At 38.5% G+C, this 21,467-nt stretch overlaps 1 protein-coding gene across 1 annotated transcript in view; it reads right to left on the bottom strand.

Moving 5' to 3' along the window:
• The window catches only part of MANBA (mannosidase beta), a 118,546-nt gene that overhangs the window by 66,291 nt on the left and 30,788 nt on the right, over window positions 1-21,467 (bottom strand). The window contains exons 6-7 of the mRNA XM_049632135.1: window positions 6,080-6,255; window positions 4,866-4,976 (exon numbers count right to left, since the gene is read on the bottom strand). Coding sequence (XP_049488092.1) covers window positions 4,866-4,976; window positions 6,080-6,255 — 287 coding nt within the window. The remainder of the gene's footprint in view (window positions 1-4,865; window positions 4,977-6,079; window positions 6,256-21,467) is intronic.

Here is a 21,467-nt window from a genome sequence, read left to right on the forward strand (position 1 = left end):
CCAAGATCAAGAGTTGGGAGCTTAACCAACTGAGCCACCCAGGCGCCCCAAGAACCATTCTTAATTCATTCTTCTCTCCCATTCTCACATCAACAAGTCTGATGGTATCAACTCCTAAATCCCTCTCAAACTTATTTCCTCAGCAATTCTGTAGACTGAGCCATCATCATTTTGGGCCTCACTCAATCACCATCACAGTCTTCTAACTGGCCCCCATTCTTGTCATTCTTCCAATCTGATCTGCACAATCTTTGTAAAACAAATATCATTATGGCTCTTTCCTTAAAACCCTTCAGAGAATTCCCACTGCCCTGAGGGCAGCCCAGTTCCTTCACACGGCTTACTAGGCCCTACGTGATCTTGCCTTAGCCTACCTTTATGATACCATCTCCTGTTCTACTTTAAACTCAAATGCAGCCACATTGAAATGACTTTCACCTCCAAAAACACACAATATTCCTTTGAGTCCCTGGGCCCTGACATATTCTTGTCCCTCTGCCTCTTTGCTACATTGCTTGGTCAAATTCTACTCATCCCTTAGACCATAGACATTACCTTCTCTGGAATCTCCCCAGAATGCTCCTGTTCTGTGCTTCTACAGTACTCCATATTTCTCTAGAATCCTTATTACACTTTATTGCAATTGCTTGCTTACTTATTTAATTTCCCAACCAAATTATTAGCTTTATTAAGGCTTCAGAGAGAAAGGTCTTATTCGCTGCTCTATCACCAGAGCCTAGCAAAGTGGCCGAAACACAGTAGATGCTCCCTAAGTTTTTAGTAATGAATGAGTCTCAAAAGTAACAAACTCTATAGCAGCCACAACCAAATGGTACACTTCACAGACACACATTAACACAAGCATGGGGAAACACATCTTCCTTCACTCCTGTTGCTGGTCAATTTAAAAAATGGCATCTTTAAATGTAATAAACAATAATGCAACCATACCAGACTGAATGAAAAGAATTACTTCCCACAGTTAGAAAAGCACAGAAGTTCCTTTTCCTTCTCTAAAGTAAGTTGAAATGACTCATTATTTTTGACACTTTCGTGAAAATAACACACAACAAAGTCAACATTTGAGGGAGCAGACATCTTCTACCAAAAGGGTTAGAATAAGCATGAATGTTTTGGCCCTTTAGACAGCTCTAGGACATTCTCCCTATCTACACTACAGACACACGCACACACACTCACATACACAGTGTCTCAGGAAATATAGAGCATGATTAAACAAAGGAAAAATAGATAATGAGCCTTTAAAAGGTATATTTCCAAATTTAGCATGGTGTCTGGCCCAAAGGAGAGGTAACACCAAATGTGAGAGAGGACACCAGAGCATAGCCCCAGCCAACTGCAAACACCAAAGGTTGATGTTGGGGAAAGGAGAAAACCTATGAAGGGGATCAAGATTGCTACTACTTACTATACACTATTATAAGCCAGATTCAAGTAACTTCATCTTCACTGTCCTATTTTATATATAAAGAAATGGCACTTAAAGGACTAAATAAGTAGCCTACAGCTAATAAATACCAAAGTGTAGTTCTTTCCAGTCCTTAGTGCTGAAACCCAAACCAGGCAGGACCTAGTCATTCCTTTAAAGTCAAATTTTCTTTTCAATATCCTCTAGCCTCTACCATAAGGCTTATTCACAGATTTAGAAATAAAACAGATGGTTATGGCTTCAAGGGGAAATATTTTTATTGTATTTTTTTAATTAATGGTCCCTGACAGATGGGGGTGGGCAAGATTTCTCTCTACAGATATTTTGATTGCAATACGTTGGAGTACAGGGGCTATTTTTCCCCATTGTCCTCTCTAAATAGTTCCAGTTTCAATCTTGACTCAATTTTGGAATTTTTAAAGTGATATGGAAAGGCATATAGTGTGTGTGTGTGTGTGTGTGTGTGTGTGTGTGTGTGTGTATACACCCATATATATATAAATATATATGACCAATATAAGGTATGATGTATATGTACATATAATGTATATATAATGACCTATATAAGATGTTTTGTTGTTTTTTTTTTATTTTAGAGAGATTTTATTTTATTTTTTACTTAGAAAGAGAGGGAGGGAGGGAGGGAGGGCAACAGCATGAGTGGGGAAGGGGCTGAGAGAGAGGGACAGAGAGACTCTTAAGCAGATTCCATGCCCAGCAGGGATTCCCCATGTGAGACTCCATCTCACAACCATGAGATCATGACCTGAGCTGAAACCAAGATCAGATGCTTAACTGACCAAGGCACCCAGGAGTCCCTAATATGTTTTAATTCTAAAAGTAGAACTCAAGTACACTGCTTTGGAAAAGGGATCCTGAGGCTCACCTATCATTTTGCCTTTCAGAATCAGAGAGGCTTGAGGATATAAAGCACACTGCAAAAGGGGAAATGGATGAAAGTGTATGCTCAATGGTCAGAATTTTAGTCCCCTTCTGCCACCAGACTCCCTGAATGGTAACAACCAATCTTATATTCCTCAGGCAAGAGAGTGGAGAATGTCCTCACTGGCAAAGCTAAACACACACACACACACACACACACACACACACACACTCATGATCTATAGCTACTGACATGTGGGCACCACTACATGATAGAGCTGGGTTTCCACCTATATAATGAATATCGAACCTCATCTAGGATTTCTTATCTGCATTTTTGTGACTTAATCTTCAGAATGAATGGACACCAAGACAGAAACCAAAACAAATAAGAAAAATAAAGAAATACGGAAAACAAAACAATGCAGAGAAAACTTCAAAAATACTTATAGTAATAATTAATATTCCAAGAAAAATGAGAAAATATTATAATTATAAAATTAAAATAGGATGCAATTTAAAAATAAAAAACCTTTTTAGAAAATTTTTAGGTGATAACAAAAATAAAGTATCTAATTTTAAAAACTGAAAATAAAATTAAGTAAATCTCCCAGAAGACCAAATAAAAAGACAAGATGGAATGCGGAAGGGCAAATCTAAGAATACTGCTCAATCCACGAGGTCCAATATCTGATTAACAGTTGTATCAAAAAAAAATAAAACAAAGATAATAAATGAAAAATTATAAAAGATATAATAAAAGAAAATTTCCAGGTTGAGCTTCTAGATTGGAAGTGCTCACAGGTATAACTAGCATAACAACAATAACCACAATAAAATCCACTCATTTTCAAATTTTTAAATTTTAGATTATCAGAAATAAATCCTAAAAGCTTCCAGAAGCAAACAAAAATAGTCCTATACAAGAAAACAACAATTAGAATGTTAATTACATTTTAAAACAAAATATTAAAAGCTAAAAGATAATGAAAAAATGTTTTCAAGATTCTGAAGGAAAATGATTTCCAACCTAGACTTCCATACACAGCCAAACTATCAAGTAACTGTGAAGACAGACTTTATGTATTTGCATGCTTACAAGTTCTCCAAAATGTTATCTTCTACATACTTATTCTCAGGAATCTATCGGAGAAAGTGTATCAGCAAAAGTGGAAAGTCAAATTAAAAAAAGAGAAAAACATGGGTCCAAAGAAACAGAGTTCTATATTTAATCCAGAAGAAAAAAGAAGGGAATACTTAGAATTCCTAGAAGACAGATGAAGAAAATTCCAAGAATAATAATAAAAGGAAGTTCCAGGTCAACAGCTAAGTAGAAGTTCTAGAGAGTGACCAAGCAAGATCAGGGAGATGAAAAAAATGGCTCTAGGAGAGAGCGTTTTGGGAGATAGCAAAAATTAAAAGAATAATAATAGTAACAATAAACAAGGGATAGAACACCTAGTGAGTGTGACTAAATGTAAAAGGTATTTCAAATATGTCAGAAAGTTTGTACAGGATTTGGAGGAAGACAAAAGAAAAACAAAGCAACCGGTACATGAAGCAATTATTACTCTGAGTAATACAGAAAGTTGTACAAGAAAGGAAATATGATTTCAGCATACCATGTGATTCAGCTTTGAGTAGTATTTTCATAATATAATAATGTAAACACTGAATACTGAGTTAACAAAAATGGCCATTGGACAACACTGCAAGGGCAGAGGGAGGCAAAAATGTGTGTGTTGGGGGGCAAGCAGGGGTCATCAGAGAGAATCATGTAGAAGAGAAATATCCTCATCCTCTAGGTTTGAAGTCAATAGGCAATACATCAAACTGCAAAATTAGAAAACATCAGTACAAGCATGTTATTTGGGAAAATAAAGATAAATAGAAGAAATAAGAAAAAGTTAAAAATGATTGATTCTGAAGAATAGAAAATAGGAATAGAAATAGGAAGAGCTGGGCAAGGGATTCTATTACTTTCTGGTAATATCTGAGCTTTAAAATTATTCATATGTGGGGCACCTGGGTGGCTCAGTCGGTTAAGCGTCCGACTTCAGCTCAGGTCATGATCTTGTGATTCGTGAGTTCGAACCCCAATTTGGGCTCTGTGCTGACAGTTCAGAGCCTGGAGCCTGCTTCGGATTCTGTGTCTCCCTTTCTCTCTGCCCTTCCCCCACTCATGCTCTGTCTCTCAAAAAATAAACATTAAAAAAAATTTTAATTAAAATTATACATATGTATTAATTTGATATAATGTGCAATTTAAAAACAATAGAATATTTATATTATATATTATATATATTATATAATATTTATATTAAAATAATTTGTAAAGTCTAATCCATTTATAAATATATAAATATACACACAGAGAAGTTTTGGAATGCATATAACTGTTACTAGTGACTCTCTCTGAGTGATAAGGTTATAGAAGTTTTGCTGGTTTCTTCTTTTCCTACAAAGATTTGTATTGTTATTTTAACAAGAAATACACTTTTTCTTGACAAAATATTTTAAAGTATTTGCTTACCTTAGCTGATTTTTCAATACTTAAGCCTCCATCCAACTTAAAAAGAACTGTCATATTATATCCAGTCTGGTTTCCATGTCCATGAGGCCACCAAGTTTCTACAGTAGCATTCTTTCAAGAAACAATTTAAGTCATTCTAAGTAATCTGTGGCATATTTTCAGTAAAATAATATAGTCATTCAGAACATTATATCAATGTATCATAGAGTCAAGCACAGAAATTCTAGGTTCTACGTTATGCCAAATTATACCAACCCATAGATAATACTTAAAAATCAACAGGCTAGGGGCGCCTTGGTGGCTCAATCAGTTAAGTGTCCAACTTCGGCTCAGGTCATGAACTCAGAGTTCATGAGTTCAAGCCCCATGTCAGGCTCTGTACTGACAGCTCAGAGCCTGAAGCCTGCTTCAGATTCTTGTCTCCCTCTCTCTCTGCCCCTTCCCCGCTCACGCTCTCTCTCTCAAAAATAAATAAACATTTTTAAAAAATTAAAAAAAATCAACGTGCTAGGTGTTTAGCATGGATTAATATACCAAAAGGGAAAGGAAATAACAGAATAACATGGGTTATCAGAAAAACAATTCTTTTCATTTCTAATACTGAAGCTTATTTTATTTTGTATTCTTAACATTTAGAACCGGACTTTGAGGTTGACTCTCCTTTTAAGCCCAGAACTAGAAACTGTTTTGAGTTCTTACTGTATCCAAACAGTAACTGAATGTTGATTTACTCCATCCTACTCGGTTCACAATGATCAATTCCAGTAATAACAAAAGGAAAAAGAAAAGGAAAAAAAACAGCCCACTTTTACTGGTGAAAGATCATGAGTTTAGAATTAAAATTCTGTTTGTAAAATAGCGCCAATATTCAAAATAATTTACAAGTACCAATTATAATCACTGTGTTTAAATATAATGCTTAGAATGTATTTTGGATTCAGGATGCCACAAACAGTGCAGAAAAGTTAAAACACAACACACTTGCCTTCTTGAGAGGAAAGGATGTCAAATCACATATTCTCCATTTTCTTAATCTTAAAATTTGGAAAAATCATTCCTTAGCTCATAACACACACACAAATATGAGAGGTTAAAAGTGAAGGAAAAATGGGAAAAGTACATTTTTCTTTCATACTCAGTCCCTTCTTTCTAGTCATTTCTTCTGAACAGTATTGCTCTTCATCTAGTGGTTCTGAGGAAGTACCATCATTCACCTTATTAATTTTCACAAATAGCTCAACAATCCTTTCCCCAGGTTGAAGTTCAATGCTGTACGTCTGCTGTGTTTGCAGTTTAGGAATGGCTACTATCACTTGACCAGAAATTGGCTTTAGGCTGACAACATCAAAAGAAGACTCTATTTCAAGATTCCACCCCTGGGTATGGTTATCTAAGACATAGAGAAAAAAAAAGAAAAGAAACGTATATATATATATATATATATATATATATATATATACACACACACACACACACACACACATATATATAACACTTATATATATATATATGAATATATGTAAATAATATGCTAAGCATTATTGCTGCACTCCTTAGGATTCACTGAAGAAAATACTAAAGCAGCTTCTAAACTAGTAAGCATTCCACAGATGCTGTCACGATAAAAAGTTAAGTGGAAATTCTCATTTGATCTTCATTCATTCAGTTTTGGCTTTTTTTCATCATTCATTTTGAAGAATAACCAAAATTATAGATTTTATAGATACCTCTAAAAATGTTACAATCATAAGTCATAAAAAACTTTATAAATAGAGTATCACAAATGAAAATATAACATAAATTTTCTAAGACTGATACATGTTTGCTCCTTTTTATAAAGTAAAAATACAGAGTTTCTTAAGGCATATAATAAGGTATAAACTTAGATGTAGTAGAATTAACCAAATGTGAAAAAACAGAGATACACAGTTGAGCCTTGAACAACATTGGTTTAAACTGCATGGGTCCACTTATATGAGGATTTTTTTCAATAAATATATTGGAAAATGTTTTTGAGATTTGTGACAATTTGAAAAAACTCATAATTGAACCACATAGCTTAGAAATACAAAAAAAAGTTAGGCACTATTGTAAGAGTACAGTATATAATACATATACAAAATATGTTTTAATCAACTCTTTATGTTATTGGTAAGGCTTCTGGCCAACACTAGGCTATTGGTAGTGAAATTCTGGGGGAGTCACTGGGGCTCCTGACTGGCTCAGTCAATAGAGCATGTGACTCTTGATCTCGGGGTTGTGAGTTCAAGCCTCACATTGGGCTTAGGGATTACTTTTAAAAAAAGTTACATGTGAATTTTCAACGGTGCAGGGGGGTCAGCACCCTAGTCTCCATGTTGTTCAATGGTCAAGTGTTATTTAATCAAGAAATATTTGTATGTGCCATGTACTCTGCCAAGTGATGAGAATTAAATCGTGGCCAGGATAAATATGGCCCCTGACTTCATGTCTAATGGGTCTTCATATCTTCGACTTCATGTCTTAGACATGTCTTCATGTCTAAGAGTCTAATGGGATATAGACAAGTACAATGGTGAGATTATACCAGGATGGGAGAAATATGAGGTTATTCTGAGAAAACATTCACAGGAAGAAAGGTCACCTAACTTATAGAGGGTGAGGGAAGGCCTTTGTGAAAAAGCAGTATGTAGCAGAGCCCAGAAGTATGTCAAGTTCAGAGGCAGATGACAAGTATTCTAGGCACTATGAGAAGCAAGGGTGAAGAGCCATTAGTGAGGAAGAACAATGCCATTAACAAAAACTTGAGCAATAATGAAACTGGTAAGGGAGATCAGTGTGACTGAGGAAGTAAGCAGGGTCCAGCTCATGCTGGGTCATGTGAGGAGTTTGGGAACTTCACCCTAGATCAATGAGGACCTACTGGAGATTTTTCATCCAAAAGGGTAACACGATCAGATCTGCATTTTAAAAAAATTACATGGGGCGCCTGGGTGGCTCAGTCGGTTGAGCATCCGACTTCGGCTCAGGTCACGATCTCACGGTCCGTGAGTTCCAGCCCCGCGTCGGGCTCTGTGCTGACTGCTCAGAGCCTGGAGCCTGTTTCACATTCTGTGCCTCCCTCTCTCTCTGACCCTCCCCCGTTCATGCTCTGTCTCTCTCTGTCTCAAAAATAAATAAACGTTAAAAAATTTTTTTTTTTTTAATTACAATGAGGGGCGCCTGGGTCACTCAGCCGGTTAAGCGCGGGACTTCAGCTCAGGTCATGATCTCACAGTTTGTGAGTTCGAACCCCCTGTCCAGCTCTGTGCTGACAGCTCAGAGCCTGGAGCCTGCTTCAGATTCTGTGTCTCCCTCTCTCTCTGCCTCTCCCTTGCTCACACTCTGTCTCTCTCTCTTTCCAAAATAAATAAAACATTAAAAAAAATCTTTTTAAAAAATGACAATGATACAGCAGGATAAAAATGGAAGAAGCAGAGAGACATGAAATTTCTATCTGTGCAAAAGGGATTGAAAGTGCCACTTGGAAAATCTTGGAATGGAGACGAGGAAAAGAAAAAGAAAAGGTAGCAAGGCTGAAAAGGAAGGTCATGGGGAGAAAAGATGAGACAGCTGCCCTGAGGAATGAGACTTAGGGAGTGGAGTTTGAGAATGGGTTAGAATGTTTCAGGAGGTTTAGAAGTAGCATGTTATATTATGTGCAATATAACACCTTCCTCTATCATCCATTAAATTCACATTGTTTAATGTCTCCAGAATTGAATCTGTGCATTTTAAAATAAGACAGTATGCCAAAGCAGGGTTTGGGCGAGAGCAAAGTAGAAAAGCAGACCCATATTTTTTAGGTTACACAGGAGACACCAGGGATGAAGTATCCAAAAAGGCTGGATAGGCAGGCTGTCAGAGCCACCAACGAAAGTTCTCATTCCTTCCTGCCACAGAAAGGGAGGACATGACTGGTACAGATGCAATTAGCTTTCTATGATCTATGGCAAGAGACTGAAGAAGTTCCTGCTTGAGGGCTTCCGTTTTCCTCTGTGAAAAAGGGCCAGGAAAAGGTTATCAGCTGAGAAATATCTTAGAGACCCTTCTCCCACAAATAAGGAGGAGGGTTCGATAATCATGGCTCTGCCACAAATGAAGAAAAAACATGTATGCTGATCAATGACCAAAGACTTTATAACTGACATTCTTTACAAATGTACAACCACACCAGACCTATTGTAAAGATGGTCATACCACATCTCATCATCTGCATCTCATATCAGCCTAAAGTACAGAGGGGTTGGATGTGCACAGAAGTAAAACTAATCCTGGACTTAAGAACTATTTTTACTTATTAAATGATTCATTCTTAGGAACATTACTCAATGAGCCCTGAATTAATTTGTTCTGATCCAGCCAATTCTGTAGTTTACACACCCACAGCCTCCAAGTTTTTCTAAGATACAGTAAAATATATCAAGACAACCACGCTTATTTGTTAAAGATACTTTTCTCCGACCAAGAACATATGAAGTCTCTCAATTTTCCCTTTACAGCACCTTTATTGTTTTTAAACAGAACCACACACTACAATCTTATCTGAATATATTGATTTTCTAAAATATCCCTAAATCTTTGACAACTACATGACCTCCCCATCGTATTCCATCTGGCTTCCCTTACTATCTCTTATTTCAAGAAATAATAATAGATAACATTGACCCAGAACTTCCTACGAACTAGGCACTGTTTTATGCTCTCAATATGTATTAACTTATTTAAACATCACAACACTGCTATAAGGTAAACTCTATTATTATAATCATTCTATAAATGAGAAAACTGAAGCACAGAGGAGTTAAGTAACTTGCCCAAGGTCACACAGCTAGTAAGCTGCAGAGCTTGGATATGGACAGTCTGAAACTGTCTATATAGAGAGTCTATATAGAGACTATATAGTTAACCTCTAAGTTATGCCAATCATATCCAAACAATTTCCCCAAAAACCATGTCTTATTGGTGTTCAAGATTTTTACAGTACGGAGGAGGTTTAATTATATAGGGGAGAATTTTTTTTAATGATATCAAGTGATGATAGACAGCAAATATATCTTTTGGTGAGTCTTTAACCATAACAGCACAGATTCATAAAACTTTTGAACTAGAAATATGTTGACAGATCACCTAGTCTACTTTCTGATTAGTGTTTGATTCCCTCTAGACTACTGGCTGGCAAATAACTGGTCCTTGGGCAAAATATAACCTACCTCTTGTTTTAATAAATAAAACTTTATTGGACTGAATTATGTTCCCCACCTCCCCAAAATTCATAGGTGGAAGCCCTAACCCCCCAATATGATTGTATCTGGAGGTAAGGTCTTTAGGAAGTAATTAAGTTAAATGAAGTCACAAGGCTGAGGACCCTAATCTGATAGGTCTATGGCCTTATAAGAGAAAAAGATCTACCTCCTTCTTGTCCTCCCTCCATCTCTCCTTCCTTCCTTCCTTCCTCCCTCTTTCCCTTCCTCCCTCCCTTCCTTCCTTCGTTTTCCTTCGTTCGTTCCTTCATTCCTTCGTTCCCTCCTTCCTTCCTTTTCTTTCTTTCCAGCACCCCAATCATGTGAGGACACAAACCAGGAAGAGAGCCATCGCTACAAACCCACCAGCCAGCACCTTGATCTTCGCTTTCCCAGCTTTCAATGTCTTGTTGAGGCCACCCGGTCTATGGTATTTTGTTAAGACAGGCCAAGCAGGCTATGACAATAGCCACGCTCATTTGTGTACATGTTGTCTTCTGTTGCCTTTGCACTACAATGGCTGAGTTAAGTAGTTACAACAAAGACATTTGGCCCCCCAAAAGACTACAACGTTTACTATCTGAATCTTTACAGAAAAAGTTCACCTAAAATACTTCCCCCAAAAGACTATTCTAATCTAATATCTATAATGAAAAAAAAAAAGCCTGTGCCTCACAAAATAGCCTTCCCTTTTGCTAGCCTTGACTATTGTAAAGTCATTCTTCACATTGATTTGAAATCCCCTTTTCTTTAATTTCCACCTGAAGATTTTAGTTCTGCCCTCTAGGTACCTCCTACCAACTAATAACCACCAAGTTTGAGCTGACTCCTTGGACATTTCCTATTACTTCCTGTTCAGTGGAAAATCAGCTGCTTGTAAGGGCCTCTGACAGGAAGACAAATAGTGTAATTCCCAAAGGTTACTGGCAGTCTCTATTGCTTCTAACACAGAAAGCTCTAAAGTAAATCATCAGTTCTCTGGGGCTCATCTAGTTAAGTTCCTTAGATGCCACTAACTGAAAAAACTAAGGCTGCAGAATGTAAAAACCCAATATGAAGACTTACAAGCCTATCGTGTTATCAGCAGATACACTATACTAACATATTTTGCCCTCTCCTCTTCTTACAAATGGAATACAACCTTTCCTTCCAGAAGCCCTGGAGAATTTAAGTAATTTAGTTTCACAAAGCACATGTAGAGTCTTAAATCATCATTAATTTTCCTGGTATTACCTGGTCACTTCTTTTTACTTGCTACTTTAAAAAAAAAAACTTTTTGGGGCACCTGGGTAGCTCAGTCAGTTAAGCGTCTGACTTCGGCTCAGGTCATGATCTCACGGTCCGTGAGTTCAAGCCCCGTGTTGGGCTCTGTGCTGACAGCTCAGAGCCTGGAGCCTGTTTCAGATTCTGTGTCTCCCTCTCTCTCTGCCCCTCCCCTGTTCATGCTCTGTCTCTCTCTGTCTCAAAAATAAATAAACGTTAAAAAAAAATTTTTTTTTTAAAAACAAACTTTTTTTTTTTAATGTTTATTTGATTTTGAGAGTGAGAGACAGGGTTCAATCAGGGGACAGGCAGAGAGAGAGGAAGACACAGAATCCGGGCTCCAGGAGCCTGATGTGGGCTCGAAGTCAGACACTTAACTAACTGAGCCACCGAGGTGCCCCTACTTGCTACTTTAAAAATATATAATCCTGTTTCTAGTTTCTAGAAATTTTCTAGTTAAGGGGAGCTCCCTTTTATAAACTAAGACCCATTTTTAGGGGCACTTGGGTGGCTCAGACATACACATATATGTACAATGGAATATTACTTAGCTATCAAAAAGAATGAAATCTTCCCATCTGAAACAATGTGGATGGAGCTAGAGTAAATTATGCTAAGCAAAATAAGTCAGTCAAAGAAAGACAAATATCATATGATTTCACTCATATGTGGAATTTAAGAAACAAAACAGATGAACGTAGGTGAAAGGAAAAAATGAGAGGGAGACAAACCATAAGAGACTCTTCCTTTTTTTAGTGTTTATTTATTTATTTTGGGGAAGGGCAGAAAGAGAGGGGGAGAGAGAATCCCAAGGAGGCTCCACACTCAGTGCAGAGCCAGATGCAGGGCTCAATTCCACAACCCTGAGATCCTGACCTAGTTTTGGTCATCTCAGGATGAGATTTTGACCTAGTCAAAATCAGGAGCTGGACGCTTAGCTGACTGAGCCACCCAGACACCCCAAGACACTAACTATAGAGATCAAACTGAAGGCTGCTGGAGGGCTGGAGGGGAGGTGGGTGGGGGATGGGCTAAGTGGGTGATGAGCACTGGGTATTACATGTAAGTGATAAATCACTAAATAATACTCCTGAAATTAATATTACACTACATGTTAACTAATACTTAAATAAAAACTTGGAAAAATAAATAAAAATAAAAAGCTTTTGCACAAAAATAAAAAAGCAAGCTACTGAATGTGAAAAGATATTCACAAATGAAATCTCCTATCAGGGGTCAATATCCAAAATATATAAAGAACATATACAACTCAACACCAAAAAAGAAGAAAGAATCTAATTAAAAACAAGCAGAGGACCCAAACAGACATTTTTCAAAAAAAGACATACAGATGGCCAACGGGCACATGAAAAGATGGTCGACATCACTCATCACCATGGAAATGCAAATAAAACACAATGAGGTATCATCTCACACCTGTCAGAATGGCTAGAATCAAAAAGACAAGACATAACAAGTGTTGGTGAGGATGTAGACAAAAAGGAACCTCGTGCACTGTTGGTGGGAATGTAAATTGGTGAAGCCACTGTGGAAAACTGTATGGAGTTTCCTCAAACAGTTGAAAATATAAATACCATAAGATCCAATAATTCCACTACTGGGTATTTACCCAAAGAAGACAAAATCACTAATTTGAAAAGATATATGCACCCTATGTTTACTGCAGCATTGTTTACAACAGCCAAGATATGGGAGCAATCTAAATGTCCACTGATGGATGAATAGACAAAGAAGACATTGTATGTATGTGTGTATAATGGAATACTCCTCAGCCACAAAAAAGAATGGACCTGGTGGGCACCATGCTAAGTGAAATGAATCAGACAGAGCAAAACAAATACTGTATGACTTCATTTATATGTGGAATCTAAAACACAAAACAAAAGGCAAAAACAGATACATAAATATAGAGTACAAACTGATGGTTCCCAGAGGCAGGGGTTCGTAGGGGGGGTTGCAAAGTGGATAAAGGGGAGTGGGAGATACAGGCTTCCCATCATAAAATGAGTAAGTCACAGGAGAAAAGGTACGGCATGGGAAATATGGTCAATAGTACCGTAATAGTGTGGAATAGTGGCAGATGGCAGCCACACTTGTGGGGAGCATAGCATAACATATAGACTTACTGAATCACAATGCTGTACACGTAAAAATAATGTAACATGTGTGTCAACTATACTCCAATCAAAAAATAAAATAGAAAGTAAAACAAAAATCAACAAAAGAAGGAGACTAAAAAAATGCCGAACGATGCCTATGACTCCCCAGCTCTCCTGAAGTGGAATGCAAATAATTCCAAAAACGGAAAGTACCGGGATGGGGACAGTTAAGAAGAAAAACTATTAACTGCCTCCAAATCAGGTCTCCTTCCCAAGTCTCCTTCCCACACCAAGTCAGTTGTATATCCTCTCCTCATCCTGACGAATCAACTCTGGGCCCAAACAATAGGGGAATTCTATTAAAACAGGGTAGACAGGCAAGACTGACCTGTTTTCTCTACAACTCGAGGCCTTCCCAGGCCTAAAGACTCAGTGATGCCCTCGATGATGTCCTGCTCCCTGAAGAAGAGACAGCAGTCTAGGGTGTGTTCCATGTAACCTCAATCAGGCAGCAACCCAGAGGATGGCAGGCAATGTGGTTCCGGCCACTGCCTCATTTTCAAATTTTTCCAAAGCTGATTCAGCGAGGTCTCTTTACCTTTTTATTGTAAGTTTATTTATTTATTTTGAGAGAGAGAGAGAGAGAGAGAGAATGAGCAGGGGAGGGGCAGAGAAAGCGGGACAGAGAGAGAATCCCAAGAAGGCTCCATGCTGTCAGCACACAGAGCCAATGCAGGGCTCAATCTCACAAACCATGAGATCACGACCTGAGCAGAAACCAAGGGTCAGACGCTTAACTGACTGAGCCACCCAGGCGCCCCCGGGGAGGCCTCTTTAAAAACAAACAAACAAACAAACAAACAGGGCACGTGGGTGGCTCAGTCAGTTAAGCAGCTGACTTCAGCTCGGTCTTGAGCTCATGGTTCAGGTTCGAGCCCTGCATCAGGCTCTGTGCTGACAGCTCAGAGCCTTGAGCCTGCTTCCGATTCTCTGTCTCCCTCTCTCTCTGCCCCTCCCCCATTTGTGTTCTGTCTCTCTCTCTCTCTCTCTCTCTCTCAAAAATAAACATTAAAAAAATTTTTTTAATTAAAAAAAAAACAAACATGAGTCTGATTTGGGTAGAAATTGTACAAAGCATAGGCAGCTACACACCCAGAATGATGTGTGCTGCTTCTTCATGCAAACAACCTTCAAGACAACTCCAATTTGTGTAAATGTGGCCAATATGTTAACCTTAAAATTCTCTAAAATATGCCAGCCCCTTTTATATTCCTATATGGTCTACTTCTTTGTCAAGATGTGGTCAGAAAAAAAAGAAGACAGCTTGGGTTGCCTGGCTGGCTCAGTCAATAGAGCGTGCAACTCTGGATCTCAGCGTTGTGAATTCAAGCCCCTGTTGGGTGTAGAGATTACTTAAAAATAGCATCTTTTAAAAAAAAAAAAAAAAAGCAAGAAAACAGCTTTATTCACAGTTGTCTAAGAGGGAAAAAGAAGTATAACACGACACGGAAGTAGAAAAATAAGACATAGCTGGGGCGCCTGGGTGGCTCAGTTGGTTGAGGGTCCAACTTCAGCCTAGGTCATGATCTCCTCGTTCCCGAGTTTGAGCCCCACATCGGGCTCTGTGCTGACAGCTCAAAGCCTGGAGCTTGCTTCAGATTCTGTGTCTCCCTCTCTGTCTCTCTGCCCTTCCCCATTCATGCTTTGTTTCTCTCTCTCAAAAATAAATGAACATTAAAACATTTTTAAAAAAAGAAAAATAAGAGATAGCTGAGTTATTTTAATTCAAGTGCGTACACAACTACCAAAAAGATTCTAAAACCATATCCTAAACTTTAACTGATTATAATTAAGCTGCAAGTATCAATGTCTTTATGTAGTCATGTGTCTAGCTTCAAGAAAAACTGAATTCTTCCATACTTATACCCTCACTTGGTTGTAATTACTGCCATAACTTACAAATCACAGAAAAAGAACCATGGAATGTTAAAGGCAGAAGAAACTTGGCAATCTCCTCATCACTTTGTAGACGAGGTTCCTGAGACCTGTAGAACCTAGCTCAAAAGCTCCAGAGCCAAAGGACAAATAGAGGGCCCATGTTTCCTAGTATAATGTTCTCCACCTTGCATACATCTCTCACAGAAACACCTGCCAAAGAGAAAGACACTAGCAGGCACGCACGGATTGAAATCTGTATATGAGCAATGAGGAAAACCAAAAGCAAAAGTACTTTTATGATCCAGGAATCACACTACTGGGTATTTACCCAAAAAATACAAAAACACTAATTCAAAGGATACAAGCACCCCTATGTTTATAGCAGCATTATTTACAACAGCCAAACTATGGAAGCAGCTCAAGTGTCCATCTACAGATGAATAGATAAAGAAAAGGTGGTCTCTCTCTTTCTCTCTCTCTCTCTCTCTCTCTCTCTCTCTCTCTCTCTCACACACACACACACACACACACACACACACACAAACACACTGGAATATTACTCAGCCATAAAAAGAATGAAATCTTGCCCACTGCAACAACATGGATGGAGCTAGGCACAATAAGTCAGGCAGAAAAAGACAAATACCATATGATCTTACTCATATGTGGAATTTAAGAAACATAACAAGCGAGCAAAGGAAAAAAGAGAGAGAGAGAGACAAACCAAAAAACAGACTCTTAACTATAAAGAACAAACTGATGGCTACCAGAGGGGAGGTGGGTGGGGGGATATGTGAAATAGTGATGGGGATTAAAGAGTACACTTATCATAATGAAGAAAATAAAATAAAATGATAAAAAAACAAAGCAAAGGCCTTTCAGAATCTTAAGTCAAGATATAAGGTATATTCAACGTGAAACAAAGCATTTGGGGGAGAATGTAACATTAAAATGTTAGCCTCTTAATAAAAAAAGGGTCTGTGAAAAAGAACACTGAAATCTACAAACATAGAGAATGTGTCTGACCCTCTCCTAATTCATAATTACATGTTGCCACAGTTTCTTCATTTGTCAAAATACCATCTTTGTAACCTAAACTATCTCATAAAAGCATAACAACAGTTATGGGGGAGCATCAAACAGTAGAAGTATATTTCTTGAATTATGTACTGTCTGTAAACCTTGACAGGCCCTATAAATTACACCCCAACCAAAAAATGCAAGATGGTAAACCTACTTAGAGGAACAAAATATATCCAAAGGTCATGGTTAGGAACACACGATGGCATCTGGGGGGTTAAGAACTAGCAATGAAGTGGGAGAACATTCGGGTCAGCATGGGAAGGATCTGCAAAGGATGATAGGTTGCTTATGTAAGATGAAAAACAACGCTTCATCTCATTGGGGGGAAAAAGCTATTCAAAGATAGCTGCCTTGATTAGCTTCACCCTGCTGAGCATCTAACAGCTCCTCCTTCTGCCCGCTTGCTCCTTACATCTTTAATAGGTGATGAAAAGCTGCAGTGAAGAAACAGTAATGACAACAAGCTGAAATGACCAAGCCACCGAATATTTAAATTCAAACATAGGATATTTTCCTGTGTTCCTGCTAGGTAGGATTATAGGACAGCCTTCCGCAGCTGCTTTTCAAAGAGCGAACAGCTTGCATTAGCCAGAAAGGCAGGCTCACAGTTAGTTACAACAGCTGTCTTCCCCTTCTTTACCAAGCAGCAAGATCTCCTTGCTTACTCAGCAGGACAAAATCCTCAAAGAGGAAACTAAAGCAAAAGAGACGCAAAGCAAAATCTCCCCCAAACAAGGATAAATTGGTAAATTCCAGGGCAAAAAAATCTACTCAGGCAACAAGGTAGCTAATCACAGGAGAGATCATTCAAGCAACCTACCTACCCATAAAGATATTTTCAAGGGTAAATGCTGTTATTTGATGAATAAAGTAATTCAAAGATGAATGAGAAAGTGATGCAAAATGAATGCATTCAAAAAGATTGCATTAGCCAAGATTGACAAATCTTTGCTTTATTGCAATATTATATTCACTATAGGCAAAGGGCTGCAATGACCTTCAACACAGGCTTCTGCTGGGCAGGCCGAGGTCAAACCGAAAGCTAAACTCACCTCTCCAACTCACAGGCTAGGTTTCTGAGTTGGAAGGAGTGGGTGCTTTAGGCTGAGGCAGCAAGTAAATTTGGATAGGGTGGGAGATGGCAGTATTTCTGGGTAGGATGGAACCCCCTACATACAGGTCAAAGATGTACAGCTCACCTCAGCTCAAGAGGAGGGTTCACATACTGAAAACACCTCTGTGCTGTTTGTTTGTTGTTTTTTTTTTTCTGACTGTGGTAATGAAAGATTAAACAATGTAGCATTTCACCAGAACACACTTATATAATTTGGACTTAATGTGTGTAAGTAAGCTTATGAAAAGCTCATAAGACCAGACGATCATCCTTGCCTAATAAATTTTGGGGCATAATGGGAACGATTCACAAATATTACAAATATGATTACACATATGAAAGACCTAGCATGGAGAAGATGATCAACAAATGAATATATGTATCTCTTTCTCTCCCCCTCTCTCACTTTGTCTCTGGGTCTCTCGCACAGACACCACCACCAGCACCCACCGCTGCCACGCAGGGCCTGCAGTTTGGGCCACATCATTCGCTTATAAATGTCCTAATCTTTGGAATTGGGGCATCCACCCCTACCAGCTATCTTCTCCCTAACTCTCCTTCCCACACCCCTTGGAAACCCAGGTCCAGCCAGACTTTCCCCTCCCCTCCCCTCCCCCAGCAGGGCATTCTTCCACCCCTTCCCTAGAGAAAAGAACAGGAGAATCTTGCTGGGTTTCTACACCCAGTAAAAAACATCTGAGCTTCTCTTTTCTGTACCAGAGTCAGTCTTTCACCGTCCGGAACACTGAAAATGTGGGTGCCTAGAACAGCTACTGCTATTTAAAACCTGAGCTAGAGGGGCTCCTGGGCAGCTCAGTGGTTGAGCGGCCGACTTCAGCTCAGGTCATGATCTTATAGCTCATGGGTTCGAGCCCCACATTGGGCTCCGTGCTGACAGCTCAGAGACTGGAGCCTGCTTCTGATTCTGTGTCTCCCTCTCTTTCTCTCTGCCCCTCCCCTGCTCACACTCTGTCTCTCTCTTTCTCAAAAAAATAAACATTGAAAAAAATCTTTTTTAATGATAAAAAAATAATAAAACCTGAATTAGAATATTTCAGGGCTAAGGAGGAATTATTCAAATAAATATTTTCTAATAAGGTTTCAAAGAAAGTCACATCAATGAATTGGTATCTCTAAATATCTAGACAACTGGCAAGAGTTAAGATATAACAGGAGTAATTCTTGCTTTCCTTTGACCTCAGTATTTTTTTCAAATATAAATTTGTTCTTACTATCTTAAAGATTAAGAATATGTGAAAATCATTGAGGAAGCTGAGGTTAGGGCAAAATCAAACAAATGACTACAGAATACTGAAAAATGAAAAGTTTAGAAACCTCCATCATAAGGACTGAGAATGCAGAGAAGGAAAAAATATATATATAACGATACATTTATTATATACATAAAGTTAACTCACAAGAATTTCAAGTTAATTTTCAAAAAATCAAAGAGCCTTTTTTCTGCACACAGTTAAACTGGGGAGTGTGGTTGGTCATTTGCTCTTCAGTGGTAAACTCACCAATTTTAAATTCAGAAATGATTTGAACATTTGGAGAAGCAAAAAGGTGATCTTTTTGTAGCCTCAGCAGGGAGAAAGCAGAAAGTGCCACACAGTCAAATTCGTTTAGCGTTTCCTAATGAGTTGGCTGAAATTACTAAATAGAGTCTTTTAACTGCTTTCTTCCCTTACTACAGAAACAATATAAACTCAGCATAGAAATCTGGAAAAGACAGTTGAGCAGAAAAATAAAATACAAACTGTGTGTAGCACTATTACCCAGAGATAGCCACTGTTTGCTTTGGTTCTGACCAACCTCATTTCATGCTTAAATTTTAAAAATTAACAGATGTGATTTTAAAGAAAAAATACATGTATCTGGTTTTAACTACAAACTAATCCTTTTAAGAAAACTTGGGGCATCTCGGTGGCTCAGTCGGTTAAGCGTCCGACTTCAGTTCAGGTCATGATCTCACAGTCCGTGAGTTTGAGCCCCTCCTCAGGCTCTGTGCTGACAGCCCAGAGCCCGGAGCCTGCTTCAGATTCTGTCTCCCTCTCTCTCTGCCCCTCCCCGCTCGCACTCTGTCTGTCTCTCTCTCAAAAATAAAACATTAAAAAATTAAAAATAAATAAATAAAAAACTTTTAGTGCCTCTCACAATGCCTGCCTCAAATTATGTACCAAATGAATGCATAAAAATATTAGCTTATTCTCTTTATTATTTTCCAACTTTCTCTTTTTTTAAACGTGTTTTTTATTTTGAGAGAGAGAAAGTGTGTGTGCATGATTGGGGGGGGGGGGGGGGACGGGAGGGCAGAGAGAGGACAGAGGATCCCAGGCAGGCTCTGCACTGACAGTAGAGAGCCCCATATGGGGTTCAAACTCACAAACGAACCATGAAATCATGACCTGAGCCGAAGTCAGACACTTAACCAACAGAGCCACCCAGGCGTCCCATTATTTTTCAACTTTTAAATATCTATTGATTTCAGGGATGATTGCTGTCTTTCAAAGAAAAATTGAAAAAAAAAATTCTGGAAAAAATTCCTAAAGGAAGTTCTTCACCTCACTTTTACGTGTTTATGCTTCAATTGTCTTTATTACATCAAATAACCAAATTGAAGTCTATAAAATTAATCAGAAATATAAGAATTACTGCTTGATATGCACAGGGCATATCCTATGAACAGGAAACATTTTTCTATATGTTAAGTATAAAATATACTGCAGTCACAAAATAGGAAAAATGTAGTTGACACGGGGAATTGATTACACTGAATCTAAATTAAATTTTAAACCTCATTTAAGTTGGTTTAATCCAGACGAAATTCACCCAGTCGCTAGTGACTAATAAACTGAACTCTAATGACTCATACTCAGGAAGAAATGTTTAGCTTCATATTCAAAATTTTAAATTAAACTAGAGCAGTGTTATTCAAATGTTTTCAGATATCAGGGTATTTAGTATTCATAGCACTTCTTGCAAACCACCCAAAACACCGATTAAGCTTCAAAACAATGAAATAAATAACTTCTTGCGAAATCAGACCTCTCCTCACACTGGATTTTATTATATACCTGAGAAAAAAATATTGGTGGGGATGGGGAAGAATGAACCATCCTTTGATTTTAGTAGCAGAACTCAGTTCAAGTCATACCTCTGAATACTTTAGAAACACTAAACTAGAGAGCTGTGGGCAGCCACATTTGCACACGCAATTTAAACTGCATCTTTTCATGCCTTTTTTTCAAATTTTTTTTTTTAACGTTTATTTATTTTTGAGACAGAGAGAGACAGAGCATGAACGGGGGAGGGGCAGAGAGAGAGGGAGACACAGAATCGGAAGCAGGCTCCAGGCTCTGAGCCATCAGCCCAGAGCCCGACGCGGGGCTCAAACTCACAGACCACGAGATCGTGACCTGAGCTGAAGTCGGACGCTCAACCGACTGAGCCACCCAGGCGCCCCGCTTTTCATGCCTTTTTAACATTTAAAAATGCCAGCAGCACCTAACAACCTCAATTATCAACCATCTCTGATTTGCTTTTTTTTTTGTCTTCTGCCTTTACAAGACTGATTTGGCTGGATGGAACAGCAATGTCAGGTCACCAGGACTCTTACACAGACACACCGCCACATTCTTGCTTGCTGATTCCATCCAGTTAGGCCTGCACGTAACTGGACCGAGCCTCGCAAGGTATCACTCAAGTTCCCCCTTCACCGATTTCCCTGACTTCTCAAATCCTCACTGATCTTTGATCTTCTGAACTACCAGCGTCCCACCCCACAAGGTTATTACACAGTCTTGTTTGGTGTAACTGTTCA

Source organism: Panthera uncia, chromosome B1 (assembly GCF_023721935.1).
Source record: "Panthera uncia isolate 11264 chromosome B1, Puncia_PCG_1.0, whole genome shotgun sequence".
NCBI classification, from domain to species: domain Eukaryota; kingdom Metazoa; phylum Chordata; class Mammalia; order Carnivora; family Felidae; genus Panthera; species Panthera uncia.